Source organism: Artibeus jamaicensis, unplaced genomic scaffold, assembly GCF_021234435.1.
Source record: "Artibeus jamaicensis isolate MK-2021 breed Jamaican fruit bat unplaced genomic scaffold, CSHL_Jam_final scaffold_474, whole genome shotgun sequence".
Classification (NCBI taxonomy): domain Eukaryota; kingdom Metazoa; phylum Chordata; class Mammalia; order Chiroptera; family Phyllostomidae; genus Artibeus; species Artibeus jamaicensis.
Window position 1 is genome coordinate 3,341,430 of NW_026522046.1, and position 20,490 is coordinate 3,361,919.

The 20,490-nt window shown below is 46.3% G+C and overlaps 1 protein-coding gene across 6 annotated transcripts in view; it reads left to right on the top strand.

Moving 5' to 3' along the window:
* The window catches only part of BCL6 (BCL6 transcription repressor), a 50,442-nt gene that overhangs the window by 21,935 nt on the left and 8,017 nt on the right, over positions 1-20,490 (top strand). Inside the window, exons 1-4 of one of the 6 annotated variants that reach the window (XM_037131733.2) lie at positions 6,214-6,275; positions 16,762-16,800; positions 17,607-17,778; positions 19,086-19,307. In XM_037131733.2, coding sequence (XP_036987628.2) covers positions 17,618-17,778; positions 19,086-19,307 — 383 coding nt within the window. In that variant the 5' untranslated portion in view covers positions 6,214-6,275; positions 16,762-16,800; positions 17,607-17,617. Of the gene's footprint in view, positions 1-6,213; positions 6,276-6,298; positions 7,971-12,582; positions 14,016-14,568; positions 15,621-16,761; positions 16,801-17,606; positions 17,779-19,085; positions 19,308-20,490 lie in introns of those variants that run through there. The other 5 variants (XM_037131731.2, XM_037131730.2, XM_037131729.2 and 2 more) reach the window with 5 other exon arrangements.

Sequence of the window (20,490 nt, forward strand, 5' to 3'; positions counted from 1 at the left end):
AGAGAGGGAGAGAAACATCAATGTATGGTTGCCTTTCATGCATCCCCTGCTGGAAACTGGCCTGCAGGGAAGCAGTCTGCAACCCAGGCACGTGCCCTGGGAATCGAACCGCGATCCTTTGATTCGCAGGCCCGCGCTGTATCCACTGAGCTACACCAGCCAGGGCTTCTTTCTTTTTTCTTTTTTTTTTTTTTAAGTGATTGATTTGAGAGAAAGAAAAAGAGACAGAGAGAGAGAGAAACATTGATTTGTTTTTCCATTTACTTATGCCTTCATTGGTCTCTTCTTGTACATGGGGTCAAACTCACAACCTTTGGCAACACTCTAATCAACTGAGCTGCCTGGCCAGGGCCTAGACCTTTCTTTATAAAATATGAAGAGCAAAACAATTATAGGAAATATTAATTTGATGGAAAATATCTCTTTCATTGTCTTTGAGTTTGTTCTGGTAGATCAAGGCTTTGCTTTTTTTTTTTTTTAAGGGCAAACCCTCATCTGTTTATTCCTCAGACTTTAAATAATTGTCTTTAATGCAGTGATGGCTGGGCTACCTCAACGTTTCTTACCAGAAATCTCTCTCTAGGTTTTTTTTCTTCTTTCCTTTCTTCTTTCTTTGTATGTGTGAATGTTATGACATATTTTTCACATCTAAATAGGGCTCAGTGGCTAAAAGACTGCCCACTTTACAATGTTTTTTTCTTTCGATCATTGACTGGGACAGTTTCCAAAAACAAACAGAATGTAAAAAAGAATTCTAGTGCAGAAAAGATACTTGGGAATTGTCACACCTGATTCTGAACTGTGGAGATCAAAGGTACAAGGTCTTAGAAACTGCCTCCTCCAACCCCTAACATTTAAAATCTTCAACTGGCTTTTGGACCCACTCAGCGTAATCCCAGACTTTGGTCTACAATTGGTTAAAAATTGATAGAGGGGAGGATTCTGAGACTGCTTCTTTACTTAGAAGCACACATTTTAACCCCTTCCCCCACCCCAGGTACACAGACACATGCATCTCCTTTCTGTCTCACCCTCCCCATCTTAAAGTGATGTAAGTATTTAGATAGGAAGGTATAGAATTTTGAGCAGACATCATGCATATCATCTGGGTTACGCCTTCACATAGTTGAGGAAACTGAGTCCTGACAAGTGGTTTTGCCCCAGGTCTCATAAGGACTTCCAGGCAGAACTGTAATTAGAAACCAAGGTTTTTTTTGGCAAACTACCCAGTTTCCCCCCACACAACCTCACCATGCCCCTGTGGAGTTACACGTTTGTGTGTATGTGTCTCTATGTGTATGTATGCTACATAGACACCGACATGTAGGAAACATGCACCAAACATCTGTAGTCTGACCTCAGGGACCAGTTTAATGACTCGAATTTCAGGCAGCTGAAAGGTTTCTACGGGGTGGAGGCTGAAATAAACAAGAAAAGCCACTGTGGAGATGTGAATGGAAAAGTACCAAGCACTCCCTCCCTCTGCACATTCTTCAGCTCTCCAGCTCTCCCTGCCACCAAGCCTGCTTCAGATAGGCTTCTGCATGGTCAGGTGTACAGAGGGCGGTGTGGAGAAAAAAGAAAAAAAATGCAGGCACGACACGCAAATCAAGTTTTTCCACTTCTACCCTCAGGTAGCAAAGACAACTAAGTACAGTGCGGGGCAGAAGGATGGGCCCGCCACCTTGAGTTTACAAATACTCAAGCGCTTTCCTGCCCTTGTCCCCTCCTAGTCCAGCTGCTCCTCTCCCTCATGCTAAGGTTTCATAGGAAGTGAAAACCCTGCTATTTAAAACAGTGATCGAATGCAATAAACAAACGATTACACGCCCCCAACCCCAATTACTTCTCTATTTTAAGCTCCCAATATTTAGTTCCATTTTATGTAAGCAGGAAAAGTGTGGAAAATCGGTGTTTTAGGGGAAAACTCTGGGCTAGGCTGAAAAGAAAAAACAAGTAAAGTCTTAGAATAATACAGGCTGAAAGCAGGCAGCATATGGATCAAAATTAAATGTTAACACTTTTTCAGAAGGTAGTGGCTGGAAATCATCTTCCATTTTTTTTTACCAACTCAAAACTTTCTTCTTAATTTCTCTAAAACATACCAAGAAAACTCCTTTCTTTCTCCAAGGATAATATAATGAGCTTGTTTACAATTGCTCTAAACAAAGGATGTGAAATAAAATGAATAGGTAACATTCTGCGTGTCAGGTAGATAACATCTCCCACACTTAATGAAAAATAGTGGCGTTTCCAACAGCACGGGTGACAAGCATAACCAAACCCAAATGACCATCAAAACTCAGTCCTCCTCATGACTTGGGGTTTGTCCTGAGAACCATTTTTCAGTGTACAGAGCTCAAAGCAGCCTTGCTTTTCTTGATTCTGACGGAAAACAAGATACTATTAGGTATTCAGATCACCCTGATCCTCTAAAATGACACAGGACCATCAAATCAGGAAGACCCATTTTTTTGTTATGGTACTGGGGTCACCCAAGTCTCTAAGTGAGGGCCATCCTGTCTCCCCATGGAAGGAAGCCTGGGGGAGCTGTGTGATTGACGGGCGAGATTCCTTCCAGCTCAAAACCCTCTAATTCTGAGGTGTGATAGTTTAGAGATCTATGGAGGTGGCAGGAAGTTCCTGACAGGGGGCACCGATTTCCTGTTTGGAGCCCCCTCAGGAGGTGGACCAGACAGTGTTTATTCCAATAATAGCTTCCTTTTCAGCTATGACTGAATTGTGAGGGAGGTTTTGCGTGTAAAACTGGATGCAAAATCTGTTCCTTTCCTTAAATAGATGTAATATTAGGGTCAGGATATTTTATTTTGTAACAAAACTCATGTTTACCCAGCAGCTGCAATTAGGGACCTATTACTACACTCAGTCCACTAAGCAAAGGAGTGGTCTGATGCCCAATTTTGAGTATTAATAGCCAGTAGAGTCATTAAAGCATGGGACTGGTTGATACACAGTCCCTCCACGTCTACGGGAATTACACTTAAGACCCCAGATGTGGGATCTCTCGTTACAGCTTTTTCAGGATAGCTTGAAAGACTCTGAATATATTCAAGTCAATCCTTTCTTTAATCCTATAACGTAACACTGCTGTAGTGAAGCAGACTCACATAGTGATACCAACTGGCTGCTAATGGGGAGAGATCAAAATGAGAGAACATGCTGAAAGAAATTGGTATAAATTTAATGAAGTTATTTTCCTAGGAATTGAAAGGAGATTGACAGGTGGGTACACAATTTTCCATGTAGTCAGTAGAGAGAAGGGGAGCTACCTAAAAGTAAGTTTCTACCTTTGGAACACTTTCAATGATCTCTTTCTCGCAGTTGTCTCCTGTTTTGATCACTTTTTTTCAACATCAATAGTGTGATTTTAGGGGGGAAAGCAGAAATGTGGGACTCTGGAACTTGGTCCCACAGATAATGTACTGAGGAGGTTTGACAGACCTAGTGATGAGGTTAATTATCTATAAATCAGGCCTGGTGGTTTCTCCCTATAAGCTCTTCCTGCAGAGAATAAAGAGGACTGAGGTCCAAGAAGGGTGAATTCCTTCCCAGCCCCCACTCCGGGTTAGTTCTATTGCCAGAGGGAGCAGATTTCCCTTTGCTCTGCAGCGCCCCCATGGGGCTAAGATTGGAGTGGCAAAGAGAACGCAGGAGGGACAGGCTGCGTTTGTTTAAGGTGGGATTGGGGGAGGGACCAGTGAGGCTGGATGACAACTTTGACAAGAAAAGTGACCAAAAATCGTAAAATCTCATTGTCCCATCAATAACAGGGCAGAGCCATTAACATTCACATTCACATTCCAAACCACACAGATACAACCAAGAAACCCCTAAGTTTATATTGCTCATAAAAGAAAAAATACTACAAATATAAACACAAAGAAAATCTCTTCAGTATAATCAGGTGTCATTTTAAATCCAGTGGGATTCATTTAAAACTCTGAAAATGAGGGAAAGGGAGACAATAAAAAAAGCAGATAAGCCTCTGGTAGAACGAATCTTCACTAAACAATATCATGTGTCTTTGGGAGTAAAATGTTCATTTCAATAACAGTGACAAGATTAGGCGTAGGTATATTTTTCAAAAATCCTTCACAAGACAGGCTTTTCTGCAGAGGATGCAGTAATCCTCTGTAAATAAGTATTAAAATATTCATATTTCACAGGGACAGACATGCATACTTCCTAAGCTCCAGCCCTTCTGCAAAATAATCAACCCCGTTGAACTTCTGCAGATGAACTAAAACTCCCAACACAGCCTTTTTAAAAGGGGGGCATTGCCGCCAATAGATATGAACTTCTTATGGACTTCTTTTTGGAAACAGATTCCAAATATCCCAGGAAATAGCCAGCAATCTTTCCTAGCTCTGCTTACTTCTCCATCATAAACCCAAATTGGGGGGATGAAGAGGTAGATTATTATGGGAAATAGCTTTATTGGAAATTACCGTGTGCAGAAATTTTGTAGAACCTTTAAGAACTCATCTGTAATTTAATGAGTCACCTGAAGGATTCTCATGGCCAAGGCTCAGCGCAGCCTGACCTTTGAAATTTACTTCTGGCCCAAACATTTTGGGTTAATGCTTGAGGAATCTGAAATATTATTTCCCCCTCACACCCCTTTTTCAAGAGAGACAGACATAAAAGAATGAAGAGGCTCCCTCATTCAGGGATGAGTAGGAGGGGAAAAAACCCCAACCAACATTTAAATAGGGAAATAGTTCTGAATAAACAAACCAAGGCCCACAGTGAAATGATTCTGCGCTGCATTCGCCTTTAAAAAAGAAAGGAAGAAAGAAGATTTCCCCTTTCTCCTCCTCCTCCCAACTCAGCTCGAAAGATGAGGACTGTGCTGCGTACAGCTCATTGTGGTTGTAGCACAGTCTGTTCTAAATACACGCAGTATCTGTGATTCTGGCACGGCAGGCCTCTAGAATTCCCTCAGGCTAGTGTCTTAAATAAAACACAGACAGAACAGATTTTTGACAATGACCTTGAACCAAGACAGGAGTTGCAGGGTGGGGAGGATCAAGACTTTAAGAAAAAGCAAAACACAAACAGGTATTTGGCTCAAAGGATTTTGTGGAATACAGGAGCACACGTACCCAAATACACACATGTTTCTTGCAGCAAGTCTACAATAACAGAAAGAGTAAACCCACCACTTGCTGTCCTGGAAAGAAACGAACCCAAACAAAACAAATCCTGTGACCATGTCTTTTGCAGCCTCCTCTCAGTAAAAGTCCAAAGGGAAAAACAAAATTGCACCCAAAAAAAAAGGAAGAAGAAGAAGAAAGAAAGAAAGAAAAGTGGGGGCCGGGATGATTACATACAACCAAAAATTTCAGCTTTTTTTCGATACTAGCATCAATATTAAAATACCACATCTTCCTTAAAAAGCTTAAGATGAGGGGAAGATACACACAAAAATATCCAACGGGTGCAAGATCCTACGATTTACGTAATACCACAAACTTGCAAAAGAAAAAAATCAGAAGCAAAAACCCGAAAATCATCAATATACAACCCCGAATCCCAATCCATCACATCAACAACGAAAAACTGTCCCAAATAAAAATAAAGCAAATGAACCCACCGAAAACTGCTTGGCAAATATTTTTCTCGTGGTGCCTAATATTCTAGCTGGAAAGAGCTGTGGTGTTTTTTCTCTTACTCGCTCCTATACCTACTATATAAAACAGACTTTTTCCAGTGGTTCGAATCTCTCGCTCCCTTTTGTGTAATTTAGCTCGAGGAGCTGAGTTTATGGTAATAGAGGAGAAATTAGCCCCAGACCCCGGGAAAGCAAAGCGCACTCCCCTTCTTATGTCACCGAATAGCAAATTAGTTCTCAGAATTCCAGAGGCCGAGCTTTGCTACAGAGAAGACGCCGACGTCACAGAGGGGGAGCCCACGTGACGGTGGCGGAGCAGGCCGTACCATCATCCCAAGTCCAGGGAGGGAGGACCACTGTCTGCACTCTCAAGCCTCGAACCGAAACCTCCAAATCCGAGACGCTCAGCCCATTAGAACCACTAAAGATGCTGGAAAGTGGAAAAATATTATGTCTTTGAGGGTTTTTTGCGGGTCAGAGAAGGCGAAAGTCCCGAAGAACTGACACCAAGTCCTCCCCTTCCATGTAGCAGTGGTAAAGTCCGAAGCTCAAATTCCGAGAATTGAGCTCTGTTGATTCTTAGAACTGGGGTTCTTAGAAGTGGTGATGCAAGAAGTTTCTAGGAAAGGCCGGACACCAGGTGATTATTGCTGTTGCTGCCGCCGCTGCTGCTGCTGCCGCCGCCGCCGCTGTTGCCGCTGGTGCCGCTGCCGCCGCCGCTGCTCATGATCATTATTTTACCTTTTAATTCTTTTTTTCTGCTCTTGCCAAATGCTTTGGCTCCAAGTTTTCTATGTGTATCTATTGATATAAATGTATATATTTATTTATTCTAGCTGTCAGGTGTTAAAATAAATGCCGAAGATTAGTCCCACGTCTCTCCCACTCTAAGATAGAGATTTTTTTTTAATGTATTTATTGTTTTATTCTTGTTGTCTTTGAGTGAGTCGGCCGGTTTGGGGAGGCTTTTGCCACCCTCCCTTGTGTTGTTTTGGTTTTGGAAAAGGAGGTGGAGGAGAGGAAGGAGGGGAGTTAAGGGGCGGCCGGAGCAGAGAGGACGAGACAGTGTTTGGGGGGTGATTCGGGCAAGTCTGGGGACTGTCTGGCCTTAGACCGCGGAGAGGACGCGCGCTCGCGCTCGCGCTTTCTGCTGCCTGCTTGCGTACGGCTTGTGATCTCGCTGGATTCGTGCGGCTGTGTTTTTTCCTCTTTTCTAGCTTGCAAACTGCCCTTCTCGCTAACCTGGCTCCTGCCTCCGCTTCCCTCCCTCCACCTTTCCCTCGCCTGTTCTTCCATCCCCTCTCCTGTCCTTCTTAGTAACTCCGGGAGGCGAGGAGGGAGGCTGCCTGCTCCCTCGCCCCGCTGGCTCTCTTCCACCGGCCTCGGTCCTCTAGATTCACTGCCTCCGAGCCGAGATTTGAAAGGAAAAATGCGGGCGTACTCTTCGTGGGTTTTTTTTTTTAATTTTCGGTGTTTTATGCCCCTAAAACCTAGACGAAGTATAGTTTCTACTCTTCCCTTTCAGAGCCGTGATCTTCCTAACCAGATGCGAGTGTTTTGGTGTCCCCTTCCCCAGTGTTTTGGAGGAGGTTTAGCTTGCCTGGGGGCGGGGATGTTGAATACTTTGAAAATTATTCTTTCTTGGTTGCAGTTGAGGGAGTTCGGAACACCCTCGCGCTCCGTCTCCCCATCCTAAAGAAGGAAGCTGATGGCGGGACGGGGTTCGGGGGAGTGGGTGGGAAAGGGGTGCGCGTTTGCACCTGCGGTGCTATTTGGCGTGTGGGGACTCCGGGAACCTTCGCAGGACAGCCCAGCCGAGCAAGAAGGTGGCGGGATTTCTTGGCGGTCGCGGTGTTTGTATTTTGGGCGCTGCGTGACTCGGTGTTAGCTCCCAATGGTTCCTAAATTTTATTTTATTTTTACCATGGTGCAAGCTTTGTAAATGACAACTGTGGGCCCGAGAGTAGCCAACGTCAGGCTTCAAATTCCCGAGGTCCTTGCGCTGGGCGAGGGGAAAAACAAAACAGCCCCAGCCGTGCAAGACCCGGGAGGAAAGAAGGGCACTTTGTGGTCCTGGCTGGGAGACGGGGCTCGGGAGGAGGGGGCGCGGGAGCAAAAGAGAGATCTTTGTAAGTGATTTTGCAAAAACGGATCGCGAGGTTGGTTGGATTTGCAACCTGTGGCTCTCCTCGAGGGAGTAGGAAAGGGAGAAGGCGGCGGCGGCAGCGGCGGCGGCCAGGGCGGGAGCGGGTAGGGAGTTGGAGCCTCCGAAGTCGGCCGCTCCCGGGTGCAGCTGTAGCGAGGGGCCACCCCGCTGCCGGCTGCAGTGACCGTGGTAAATGTCTTGAGAACTGTGGATTGCGTTGCCTGTATGATGCTGTGTTATTGGAACTCTGGTGAAAAAATGGAACTAATGTTGCAATCATGAGTTTTAAAGGCCCCCCATGGAAAACAAGAACACAACACAACAGATTTTTAAAAGAATGGAAAAAGGCCCCTTTAAAACCCCTCTCACAATGATTAAGTCTTAGGGATGGGGGTCCTGACAGCTGAGCAGGGGCAATGACCTTAAACAGGGTGCTGAAAGTCCGGAGCTGTTACTGGGTCCCTCGCTGGAGAGCTGGTCGTCGCCTCCACTCCTCCAAAACTGACTTAATCTTTCATGGAGTTTTTTTCCAGTCAGTTTATAGTTTCCAGGAGCAAAATCTTGTAATGATGTTTTGTTTTTGTTTTTTTAAGTAAAGTGAATGTCAGTAGATGCCTTTTTTTTTTTTTTTTTTACTGTCCGGAAAGAAAAAAAGTGGGGCAGGAGAGAGGGAACCAGGGAAAGGGCTGTTTAGAAATACAGTTTGTGGCTCTGAGCGATGCCACTGGCTTCCTCTACAGAGACAACCAGTTTCCCTTTTTCTCTGCAAGGTGTGTGTGTGGTTTTAATAAATAACTTTAAAAAATAAGGGGGGGGGTGGCAAGATCCATCAGAAGACAGGTATCTGTTTTGCTCACTATTTACTACCAAGAGTGTCTGGCACTGGAACAGAACCTCGTAAATCTGCAGCCCAAGTTGAAGTTCATCTGGCTCTAGTCCACACGCTATTCCTGGAGGTAGCAAACATGAGCTCAAAGGAATGAGGTGAAATCACATTCTCACTTTCAAGTATATACTTTTTTTTTAAGGAGAAAAGATATTCGTCTCTGGGGGGGCAGGAAATGGAAAGAGAGCACCCGGAGATGGGTCTTCCCTCGCTAAAATGAGTTCAGTTGAGTCTTCAGGCCAAAAGAGAAACTTGGAGGTGGGAAATATCTTCCCCTCCTCCCATTTATTAAAAAGATCCAATATCCTAATATTTGAAAGACTTTCTAATACTGCAGGCCCAAGCATTGACTGATTTTTAAGGGTGTGTTGATAGGATAAAGCTAAAAGTTGTGAAAACGAGGCAGGCAACCTGAAGGAGAAGGCGGCCGGAGGAAGTGGGAATCCCCGTCGGCCTTTTCCTCTGTGCTCAGTTTGGAAGGGTTTCCCATGCTTTCTTGAAAAGACCTTCCAGTTCATTCTTGGTGTGGTGGACAGGGGTGGGACCCTAAACTCTTAAGCTGTCGTTTGCTGAGCCTTTTAGAGTTCCAGTTACTGGTTGAGTAAATGGTAGCCATGACTAGATGTCAAAATCCTTCCTTCCCTCTCTCCCCTACTTGGTAGCCACACTCACAATACACTTTGTTGTGAAAAACTTAAGATCCAGAGGAGGTGGTGTGGCAGCGCCACCCGTTGGTGGGTGAAACTCTCTATGTGCACAAGTCAAATATTTGAAAAATATTGTGAAATGACCTTAGGAGGATTTTTTTTCCCCTTTAGGAATGGGAGATAAAAGGAACTTTTTTTTTTTTAAAGGGACTTTGCAGTTGGTCTCCCAAGTGGGAAAGGAAAAGGTTGCTTTTCAGCTAGGACGGTGTCATATAATAGGCAAAGTAGTTCGAGTGTGTCTGTGTGTGTGTGCCAGCCCCAGGGAGGGGAGGGTTATCTAACTGGCTTTAAGTAAAGAGAGTTCTCCAGGAGGAGGCAGCCCCTCTTCCCTTTTGGACTTGACTTCTCAGAGCACCTGAATTCTACTCCCTGTCTGACATTGAGATAAGAAGGAATGTTTTAGTGTAACGATCCATAGTGCCTGGAAGCCCTGTACTTTTACTAGCGGTGATGGTTGTGTATGAGGGAAGGGGCAGATTCGGGGGTGAGGTTAGGGGATTGCGCGGGGCAGTGGTTGGCTGGTCTGTAGCTGGGTTCCCAGTCCATTGAGAGTCCAAGTGGTGTGGCGCATGCCGGGTTTCCTGCACTGCGCAACAAGTGGGAACGCTGTCGCAGGGATACGAGCGAGGGTGGTGTGTTGTGGCAAAGCCGGCTGATTTCTCCTCGCCCCACTGGAAGCCAGGAACTGCTTCTTCCAACCCCCACTCCCCGTCCAAGATCAGCGACCCCACCAAAAGACCAAACTCACCCCCTTTTCCCCCACTCCTAGATTTTTTGAGAGCGCTGTAAGCCTGGGTGGGACCCTGCCCTTGGCTTCTAGGGACCGCTTTCTTTATGAAGATCAGGAATTTATTCTGGACTTTCTTTGCTGGCCGACCAGTGTTTGACAGAAAGCTCTGCTAAATGCTATCGACTGTCGAGTGCCATCCTGCTTTTGGAATAGAAGTGCACTCTTAATCCTTTTCAATACATTCAGCCTTTCCAGCTGGAAAAATCAATGTATAATTCAGGAACTCAGTTCCAGATAGTGTTGTGCTTGCTAGAGGCGTGAGCATCGTGAAGAACAGAATCACATCTAGTAAATTAAATGTTTTCCAGCTTTGCCTATGAAGGCAACCCCACCCCATAACAGACAAAAAAAGGGGGCGCGGGGTGGGGTTAGTTGGGGATAGTCCAGTGTGGAAGGTTGCGGCCGCGCGGTGATTTTCGGACGGACTGAGTCTGCCACCTAGTGATAGATCCTGGCTGAGATCCCCACTTTGGGCGGTGGGTCGACCGCATCATCTCTGGGCCAGGTATCCCCACCAGGTGCTACGACTGACTTGGAGGACACCCTCCAATGAGGATGGCATCCGACCTCCAAAATTCCAGTAAAATGGATGAAAATTAGAAAGCTTCCGGATACTTGCCCAGCTCACGGTTGCTTAGTGTCGGGTATCTACCTCCAAGATGAAAATTGTAAAATATGTAAAATAACGCGTTTTGATCACACTGTTTCCTTCTCCCTGTCGCCTCTCTGGGATCAGAGGGGCAGGAGTGGGGGAAGGAGGAGTAGGTAGTGGAGTGATGCCTTGTGGATTCTAAGACATACATCTCCTTAGAGTTGAGGAAACAGGTCTGATGAAGAGGCCTGTTAATGGTGAGATAGTCACTTAGCCTGAGCCAGATTTTAAGCTTCTGAATTTCCAGGTCAGTGACTGAAAGTCAAAGGCAAGTTTATCTCAGCCCCTTTGAGGTTATCTAAGAGAAGGAACAGCAGTCAGAGAGACCTTGATTTTAACCTCTAGGTCATGGGACTTGGAAATGGTTCTCCAATTGTCTTGGACAAATTGGTTTGTGAAGTATGGCCTAAAATGTTCAGTAACTAACATGAAAAGCCTACAGCTGTGCTGAGAGGTGGAGATGGGGTCTCGGATCTTGGGGTGCCAATGTTAGGGAGTAGTAATTGAGGCCCAGTCTTTAGTCATGCAGAGATAGATGCACTCTGCTGCACCGGAGGCTCACGTTTGGATCCTGAAATCCCTCTGTATCCCCTTCTTTCTAAAGGTTGCCAAATGGCTTGAAGAAAAATCAGTTTTGTGGGTGAGTCGTATTGATCAGCAGAGTGTACTCCTCATAGAATCTGTGCCACAGCGGCTTCGTAGCTAACTTTTCTTTTGGGGAGCTAAAAACCTAAGATGGCAAATGTGCCTCCGTATCCTGGTGGCCCTAGTTACCGCCGGCACGCACACCCGCAGGAGACGCAGTCAGCTCCGTCTCCCTGGCCCGCCAGAGTCGAGTTTAGCCTCTCCCACTGTGGGAGCTGTTGGAGGCCGCGTCGGAGAAACGCTCCTCTGTTGGGTTGGAAACGAATCTGGGGACGTGTTTGAAGAGCGGTCAAATTTGACTCATCGCTTTCCAAGGACAGTTAGTGCCTTCCATCTTCATTAACGTGAATAAAAAGACCTTGGCTGACTTCTGTCCAGATCAGGTTTTTGAAGGCATTGTTTGCTTGGGAAGATCATGCCGCTCCCCTCCCCCACCAGCCTTTTTTGCAAAGGCTGAGCGGCTCCAACCAGGATGGCCGAGATATCTTTGCTTAGGACGTGGTTTGCTGGCATTGTCTGCCTGACCCTTTCTGGAAGGCTGTGGCAAGCTGGGAGCATGGGGAGCCTCCCTTCTGCAGCTCCTCTTCAGATCTTGCTGATAAAACACATCCCTGTTTTATTGCATTTCCTAGAAGCTTGCAGGCTTGCAAGAGCGCTGTTGTCAGGGAACGTGATAGAAATGAAAGTCAGGACATACTGTCCCCGAACACCTCAGTCACCCAAAACGACTGCCGAGGCCACCACGTTATCGAATTCGCTTTCATCTACTGTCCACTCCCCACCCTCCCGCTCCCCAGAGAAGAGAGTCCCCCACAGAACAAAAACAACTCCGCCTTTTGACCTCACCCCCTACCGCGGGACCACTGCGGCCAGACCGGAGCAGTTTCTTAGCTGTGATGCTGCGGGAGAGGGGGAGCGCTCCTCCGGCGTGAACCCCGATTCGGGTTTCACTGCGGCAGCTCCAGCCTTACTGATACTCCTCGTCCTTGTCCCTAAACAGTGTTTTGCACTTGCACGTTGTTCTTTGAATTTCGCGAGTTATTGGAGTTATTAGATTACCAATAATCCAACGGCCGGACGGGATTGGGCGGGGGTTGGGGGAGGGACGGGGTGGAGGACGGAGTTCTCCACGTCCCGAGACTGTCGAAACTGGGTCAATGGGAAGGAAGGAGGGCGGGGCGACAAGGGGGCTGTTGGTTTCCAGCCCCGGTGCGAGGCCTCCCTCTAGTGTTAAGTAGCGGTAAAACATGATTAGGTTTGAGCTCCCGGAACCACTGGACGCCTAATTTCCAATAAGTGCATTTTCTTAACTTTAACTTCCCTTTCTGGATTCGCACTCCATACCATATTAGATTTCAGCCTTCCCTTTCACCATTATTCCACCGGGCGAAGGGATGAGAAAGCCTCAAAGTAGAATTTTACTAGACTGAACAGGCCCAATCTTTGTGAGCGGACCTTGAAACCTCCTCCTTCGCTGATGGGTTGCGTGGCTCAGTGAGTCGCCAACGCCAGTTTTAAGACCCATCTTTGGCCTTAAAAGCGGCGTCTTTTTCAACCCCAGTTCCCCAGCATCCGCCCCCGAAAGCGCCTCTTGGAGGCCGCTATGTGGAGATGGCTCCCAGGCGCTGTAACTGGGAAGGCGAGACAACTTGAGCGCGCCTGTGCGGGCGCTGGGGTCGCCGTCCTGGCTTCTGCTGAATCCCGACCGTGTTTCTACGGGGTTTCGGTGAAATCAAATTCGGAAATCCCTAAACCTGGCCAAGTTCGGCCTGGCAGGTCCTATTCTAAAGACTTTAGCGGAAACCCAGAGGAGCTAGGTTCCCCTACTTGCCAACGTAGGCGGAAGGGGCTTTCGGTTTAGTTTTTGTCCAGCTCGGCCGGGGTGCGCTGGACGGGAGTCCCTGAGTCCTGGGGACTCCACCTTTTAGACCTTGAAGCCTCACCAGACCCCTCTTAGAAAGGGAGTTGGGGGGCAAGAGAAAAGAAAAAAAGAAATGACCCCCAGTCAAATAAACGCCAGGATTGGGCAAATTAGTCTCGGACTAGACCCAAAATCCTGTGTTCTGGACCTGCTCTACTACGTAACTTGTCTGACTGGGATTTAGGGGAAAGTGTGCTTTATTTATTCTCCGGGAGCCTCCCGGGGCGCCCCCTCCCTTTCCGGTGAATCCCCGGCGGCCCGCGCCGCGCAGGCAGCGATCCTGGCGGCCGTCGGGGCCGGCAGCTTCCTGGAAAGTTACTTCTCGTTGGAGCCAGCGATAGGCAGAGTGTTCTGTGAAATCCGCTGAGCTGAGATCGACTACGTTCCGGGAATGAGAGGGCTGTGCCATTCCCCTTACTGCCCCCTGCCTTGACAGCATAACAGGAAAAAAAAAAAAAAAAGGCACACACAATGTTAGTTACCGAGGTGCACGAAAAGTTTTACCTGAATGCAACCAAATTAAGGGCTGCCACGGTAGTGTCACGGGGCCTCCGCCGAGCCTGCGGGGGCTTGGAGGTGGTTGGGCAGCAGTGGTGGCACAACGCCCCCGGGTGGGCAGGCCCTGACAGACAGGTATGGTATAGTGCGTATGGTATAGTGGGGGTGAGCCAGTCTGTGCCGGCTTGCTCCCGCGTCCCGGCTCCGGTTTGGGCCGGCATGTGAGGGAGAGAAGGGGGCTGCCTAGTGCCGGGCGGAGTGGAGGACTGAGGAAAAGGATGGGGTCTTTCTATTGGCTGGCTTTCTCTCCAAACCTAGCCTCTGGCCTTCCTCTCATCTCTTTTTTTTTTTTTCCTGTCATTTTTACTTTTTTCCTTCTCTTCTCTTCTTTTTTCTTTTCTCCCTTCCTTCCTTCCTTTCTTTCTTCTTTCCTTCCTTTCTCCCCTCCCCTTCCTTTCTTTCTTTTTCAGAGGGAGAACCCTCTTTTTTCCTTCTCCAAGACCCTTTAAAAGGACCTGCCATTTTCCTTAAGTTGTCTGAGTTTAAAGCAACAAAGTAGTGAAAGTGTTTGGGTCATGGGGGAGGGGAAAGGGGGGAAAAACAACCTTCAACTTTGTGGTTATCTAACTCTCACCTTGGTGGTTATTTAACTCCCTTGGTAGTTACTGTGGCTGGGGTGGGGGTGGGGTCAGAGCAGTCCAGGTCTGGGCCCTTGGCTTGTCAGTTTCTCCTGCACATCTCTGCTCTCTTGGTTGTGTGTGTGTGTGTGTGTGTGTGTGTGTGTGTGGAATAAGTCTTGTGTGTGGCATCCGGAGGATGTCTGAAGCTAGCAGACAGGCTTGTCCAGGGGTGGCTGGTGATTACTTTTGAGATGTTGGGCAAGGCTTAGCCCTCGGAGCCTCAGTGTCCTTCCCAGTAAATCAGAGCTGTTATGGGGATCAGATACAATAATGGGCTGGAAAGAGCTGAGTGGTCTGTAAATAAACAAGCCGAATGCTAGTGGTGCCTCCACACCCAGAGCATCTAGAGGGAAGCCTGTTGCCCACACCCACCATAACCCACATATTCACTAATTGTGGGTCTCCTGAGACAGCTGTGTAGGAAGGAGTGGACTTAACAATGACATGGACCTTAGTGTATGTGCATTTGTTTCTGGCCAACCCAGGCAGAGGTTTAGAGTGAAAAGTGCACAGCCTAGATAGACCATGGCTGATATTAGACCCAGGGGAACTGTTTTGTTTGTTTCAGTCCAAATCTGGAGTGAGTCATTGCCAAGTGTCAAGGTGAAATGGCAAATCTGGGCTTCCTGTGGTTCCAAAAGTGTGTGACTGGAAATCCACAGGCGAGCTGGTGGTTGAAGCTGGCTAAAGGACAGCCTTAGGGATTCCAGAAGTGTTTAAAGATCTTTTCCGTGAGGAGTGAGGAGAGGGTTTATAAATAAACCTCACGTGTGCCTTCAGCATTCTTTTTCAAAGGAGACAATCATTGAACTTCGGTAGAACCAAGTTAGTGTGTCTCTCTGCCCATTTTGAGTTAGGATGGGGAGAGGGGGAAACAGGTTCTTTTGTCTTTTTCTGTCCTCTCCCTTCCCCCATTTTCTAACCCCATCCCCACTCACTCACATACACACCTAACCTTGAAGCCGATGAGATTGAGTGACTGACACTTGGGACTACAGAGAAATGTCAGAGTTTTTGGTTACAGACTCAAGGAAACCTCTCCTTTTAGAGTGCTCATTTGGTAAGACTCAGCAGCCTGGAATGGGGGCAAAGTGTTTGTGTGGGGGAAGGAACTTAAAAATGAAATTCACCCACATCAGGGTGCTGTCTTGCATGTTTTACAGCACGTAGGCTGATTTGGAAAGGGATCAGGAATTTGAGCCAGAAGATCTAGGACTGGGCTACTTACCCTCTGTGTGGCCTAACAGGACCTCCCTGGCCTGGGGCCCCTTTACCTGGAAAATAGCTGTAAGGCCTAGGATTTTTTTTTAAAGGCGTGGGGGTGGGAGAAAGAGCTCAGGTATTGTTTTGTTCTGTAGCCCATATACAGTCATAAATGAAAGTCTCCTAACAGAACCTTAAATTAATTTGGTTTTGAGAATCCAGCTCAGATAAGGTGCGTGTTTCATGAGTGGCCCCTGAGCAGTTCTCAGCTAAACACAGTTAATTCTTTCACCAGCAGGGGGAAGCACAATCTTGGGAGACTTGTGACACTGTACCTGGTCTTGCACCCAGGAGGGACGGGAGAGAAAACTTTTAGGCAGAAGGCAAAGTTCTTAAGAAAAGCATAGATATGCCATGTCAGGTTGTATTCCGTAGTGCATCTTAAGCGTTTCGGACAGTTGGGAAGTACTGCCTGGCTGTTTGTCCTGGGCAAAGCACTTGAACCCGAGTCTCTGTTTTGTCACCGTTGAAACTGGCATAAAAATGTTGACTGACTTTGTTGGCCTTGTGGAACCATTTCTAGGACTTGAAAGATAGTATTTTAGCAGGTTTTGAAAAGCATACAAAGTTTTTAGGCCCCTGAAGGATCGTCCTCCATACTGAAGTTTTTCTTTCTTTAAATTTTTTGTTTCCCATAAATTCAGTGGCTTTAGGGTGGCACACACTTTTTCCATATGAGAAAGGAGACATATGTGTATACATATATGTAACATATCCCCATTACTCAGGGTATAAACATTATTGTGTGGCTTCAGACTCCTGTTGCTCTTGTAAGAGCAGTGCTGGAAACTGCTTGCTAGCTTATGGTAAAACCGCACCAGCTGGCAGGCTGCAGCTATCAAAGTAAAACTAAACACATGTGTCCTAAAATAAGACTGTAGTGGACAATCTTACATTCATTAAATCAATTTCTGTTTGCCTTTTTCTCTTCCCTGCAGGTTATAAGCAAAAATTTGGACTGTGAATCGAGGCATTGGGTAAGTAATTGAATTATATGCTTTCAAATTGTGTGGAAAAACGATTTCTCTTGAGTTTTGCAATGCATATATTTCTGTGAACTTTGCCACTTTTTCTTAGATGAGGGAAAGGATAGCCGATTCCCTCTCCATCACCCCCATCCCTCCTGCTCCACTCCTGCATTAGACTATCTTAACACTGTTGTGAGATTACTCATTCCCATACTTATTTCTTAGCTCACATTAATTTAGCCATCTACTACGCACTGGCAATGTGCTAGGTGCTTGAGGTACATTGAGATAATTCTAAAATCTAATAGAGGAGAAATGATATACGGATGAGAATAGCTATAATTTTTGAGAACCTAGACTATTGATCAGGCATATAGCTCTAATTTTTACAACCACATAGTTGTTACTGCTCTCACTTCGGAAAACCAAAGCTCAGAAGCACCGAGCAATCTGCTTTAAGTCACACAGCATGAAAAGGTAAAGCTAGCATGTTGGCCTTCAAAGCCTGGATTCACTCACTGCCTCTCAGTGCTGGCACAGTACTTGGTATATGAGAAAAACATCGTAAATATTCACTTCCTTCCCCTTTTCCATAAAGGGCTTTCTCTTCTGACTTGTTGGATAAAAGTCATCCTCCCCATTTTATAGATGTGAACAGTAGTGCCCAGAGAGGGGCCGTGAATTGTTTAAAGACCAAACACGAGGGGCCTCAGTTTGTATTCCAGATGCTAGTGGCCTGAACAAGCTGTTTTAAGGTCCTGGTGAGCAGAAAACAGGTTGCAGAGAACTGACAGGACTTTGACCTTCCTTTGCAGGTGAAGACGAAATGGCCTCTCCAGCTGACAGCTGTATCCAGTTCACCCGCCACGCCAGTGATGTCCTTCTCAACCTCAATCGCCTCCGGAGCCGCGATATCTTGACTGATGTTGTCATAGTGGTGAGCCGTGAGCAGTTTAGAGCCCATAAGACAGTCCTCATGGCCTGCAGGTGAGGGTCTGGAAGGGAAAGGTAGATGAATACACGTAGAGTGATGGTGCAGGCGGCGCTGGAAGTGAGCAAAAAGGAACATGTGGGCCTTTTGCTGTGTTGGGGGCAAACATGGAGAATAACTCCAGTTCACATGCTGAAAACATGAAAAGTGAAAGAGACTTTTAAAAACATATTGAGCAAGTTAATTTGAAATCTTTTGTTATTTTATTCCATACCTGGCTTTATTTTATACTGTGGCTATATTCCCATGGGTAAGTTAATGAAAGTGACCCAGTTACTTCTTCATATTTGTCAAGGATTTCATGTGTTCAGAGCAATTTTATATTCCATCATCTCCCTAGATCTTCATAGTGGCCTGGGTTATGGACGTCATGATTGCCTCAGTTTTGTGGATGATAAAACAAGGATACTCACAGTGAACTGATATAGAGTCAAGCGTCTCGATTGCTGGTGGAGAACTTATTTGACCTCCAAAACAAGCACCTATTTGTTTAGTAGTGGAGAGAACAAGTCTATGGAGATGCAATAATAAAAGTTAATGGTAACTGTGTGCTTACTATGTGCCAGGCATCACTCTATACCCTCTACGCGTTCCTTCTTGCCACAACCCTGGGAGGTAGACACTATTGTTCCTGCTTTGCAGATAAGGGGATCAAGGTGCGAAGTTGTTAAGTATCTTATCCAAAGTTGCATTGCTTCTTTCTGGTCAAAGCTAGTGGAATTGAGGTGGCTACCATGCTGTTCCTAACCGCCAGACTCCTGCAGACCACATGGTATCTGGGGGCACTCAGGTCTTTCAGAGAAAAGCAGTAGAATGTAGATGTAGACATCATTTTATTTATCCGTCACCATTACCTGACTTCATTATTTTTTTAAATATAGCATGAGTTTTAGAACAAGAATAAAATGATCAAGGGAAAAGCGTATCCCAAAGATACAGACAAAAATAGTTATTGCAAATGAGTGTTAAATTTAACTCTGGTTATCTGCACAGTTAACACTAAAAAGAAAACAGGTTCTAGGACTTTCAGAGAATCACTCAACCTCTCTGATCTTAGCTCCTCCATTTGTAAAGGGGGAGGATGATAGCACCTACCTGGAAGTTTGTGAGGAACACAAGATAATGTTTGAGAAGTACATTGTGACTCACTGGCACATAGTAAGCACTCCGTACATGGAACCATTATTAATTGCTACAGAAGTTTTGGAGCTAGGGCCTAGAGGAGGCACCGCATGTGATGCTGACTGTAATTGGTGACAGAGTCTATACATGTGCTATAGTGAGATGTTTGCTTGTTTTCCAGTGGCTTGTTCTACAGCATCTTCACAGACCAATTGAAATGCAACCTTAGTGTGATCAATCTCGATCCCGAGATCAACCCCGAGGGGTTCTGCATCCTCCTGGACTTCATGTACACCTCTCGGCTCAATCTGCGGGAGGGCAACATTATGGCCGTGATGGCCACAGCTATGTACCTGCAGATGGAGCATGTTGTGGACACTTGCCGGAAGGTTATCAAGGCCAGGTGAGCTGCCACCAGATGGAAGCCTTGGAGATAAAAGGGATCAGAGAGGGTCAGAAACCCTCCATAATGCATCTATTTAGAAAAAAATAATGCTCTATAATGTGCCACAGCCTATATTCCCACTGTTTTTACACACTCCTGCCCTTGTGAACTCGAGCTCCGGGCCAACCTGCCTCCATGGTGCTATCCAGATGTGTCTTGTGCATCCTCGCCTCTTGGCTTTCTCATTTGATAGGCCCTTTTCTCCTACCTGTCCTGCGAGGCCAAGCTTGGATGTCAGCTTCTCTGTATATGTTCTTATGATTACCACTCAGCTTTTTCTTCAGTTCCTGTCCTTTAGAATTCCCTGCTATTTTAGCTAACTCCTTATCCAAGGGCTGGAAAGACATGACCATTACTTAAAGGTGAGGCATTCGAGAGCCAAAGAAGCAAGTAGCTTTGTTGGGAACGATTTGGTTCGTTGCTCTGGGATGACTGCAACCTTTCTCAAACAGAAGGGTTTCTAGCCTCTGTTTAAACTCCTCCTGGAGCCAGGAACTCAGTGCTCCCAGAGCCACGTGGTCTACCTTGCACAGTCAGAAAGTACTTTATGATGAGTCGAAGTGGTTCCCTTAATCTTTACTCACTGGTTCCAGCTCTGTTAACTGTGATCATGCTTGAGTTGCCCTATGTTTCACCCACATAGTGTCTCTTCAAGTATATGCAGCTAGAGCTCTTTGTCTTCTGTGGGTAATGGTGGCAAGATCATCACTGCCATCGAGTGTGAGTACTTTCTGTAGGTCAGGCCCTGTGCTTGGAGTGGTTAAGTAACTAGCTCCAGGTCACATAGCTGTTAAGTGGCTCAGCTGGGATCCGAAACCAGGTCTGGCTGCTTCCGAGTCAGGGCTTCCTGCACAAGCAGTGCTGCCAGTTCTCCAAAGTTCACTTGCCCACGACTTGAGTCCTTTCCTCGGCAGGGCACCAGTTTGTCTTGGCCCTCTGCACACGCGGCACCAGAATTGCATTTCTTCCCACTCTGATCTTTAGTCTCCCTGTGTATAAAAGGAGGCAGTGATACCTGCCTTCCCTTCTTTGTAGGATTTTCCATGGGCGACAAGAGATAAAGGCTCTGAAAACTTTATGTTGTGTAATAATCTGGGGAATTACAGACTCACCTACCTACATACATATGTGACTTAAATGT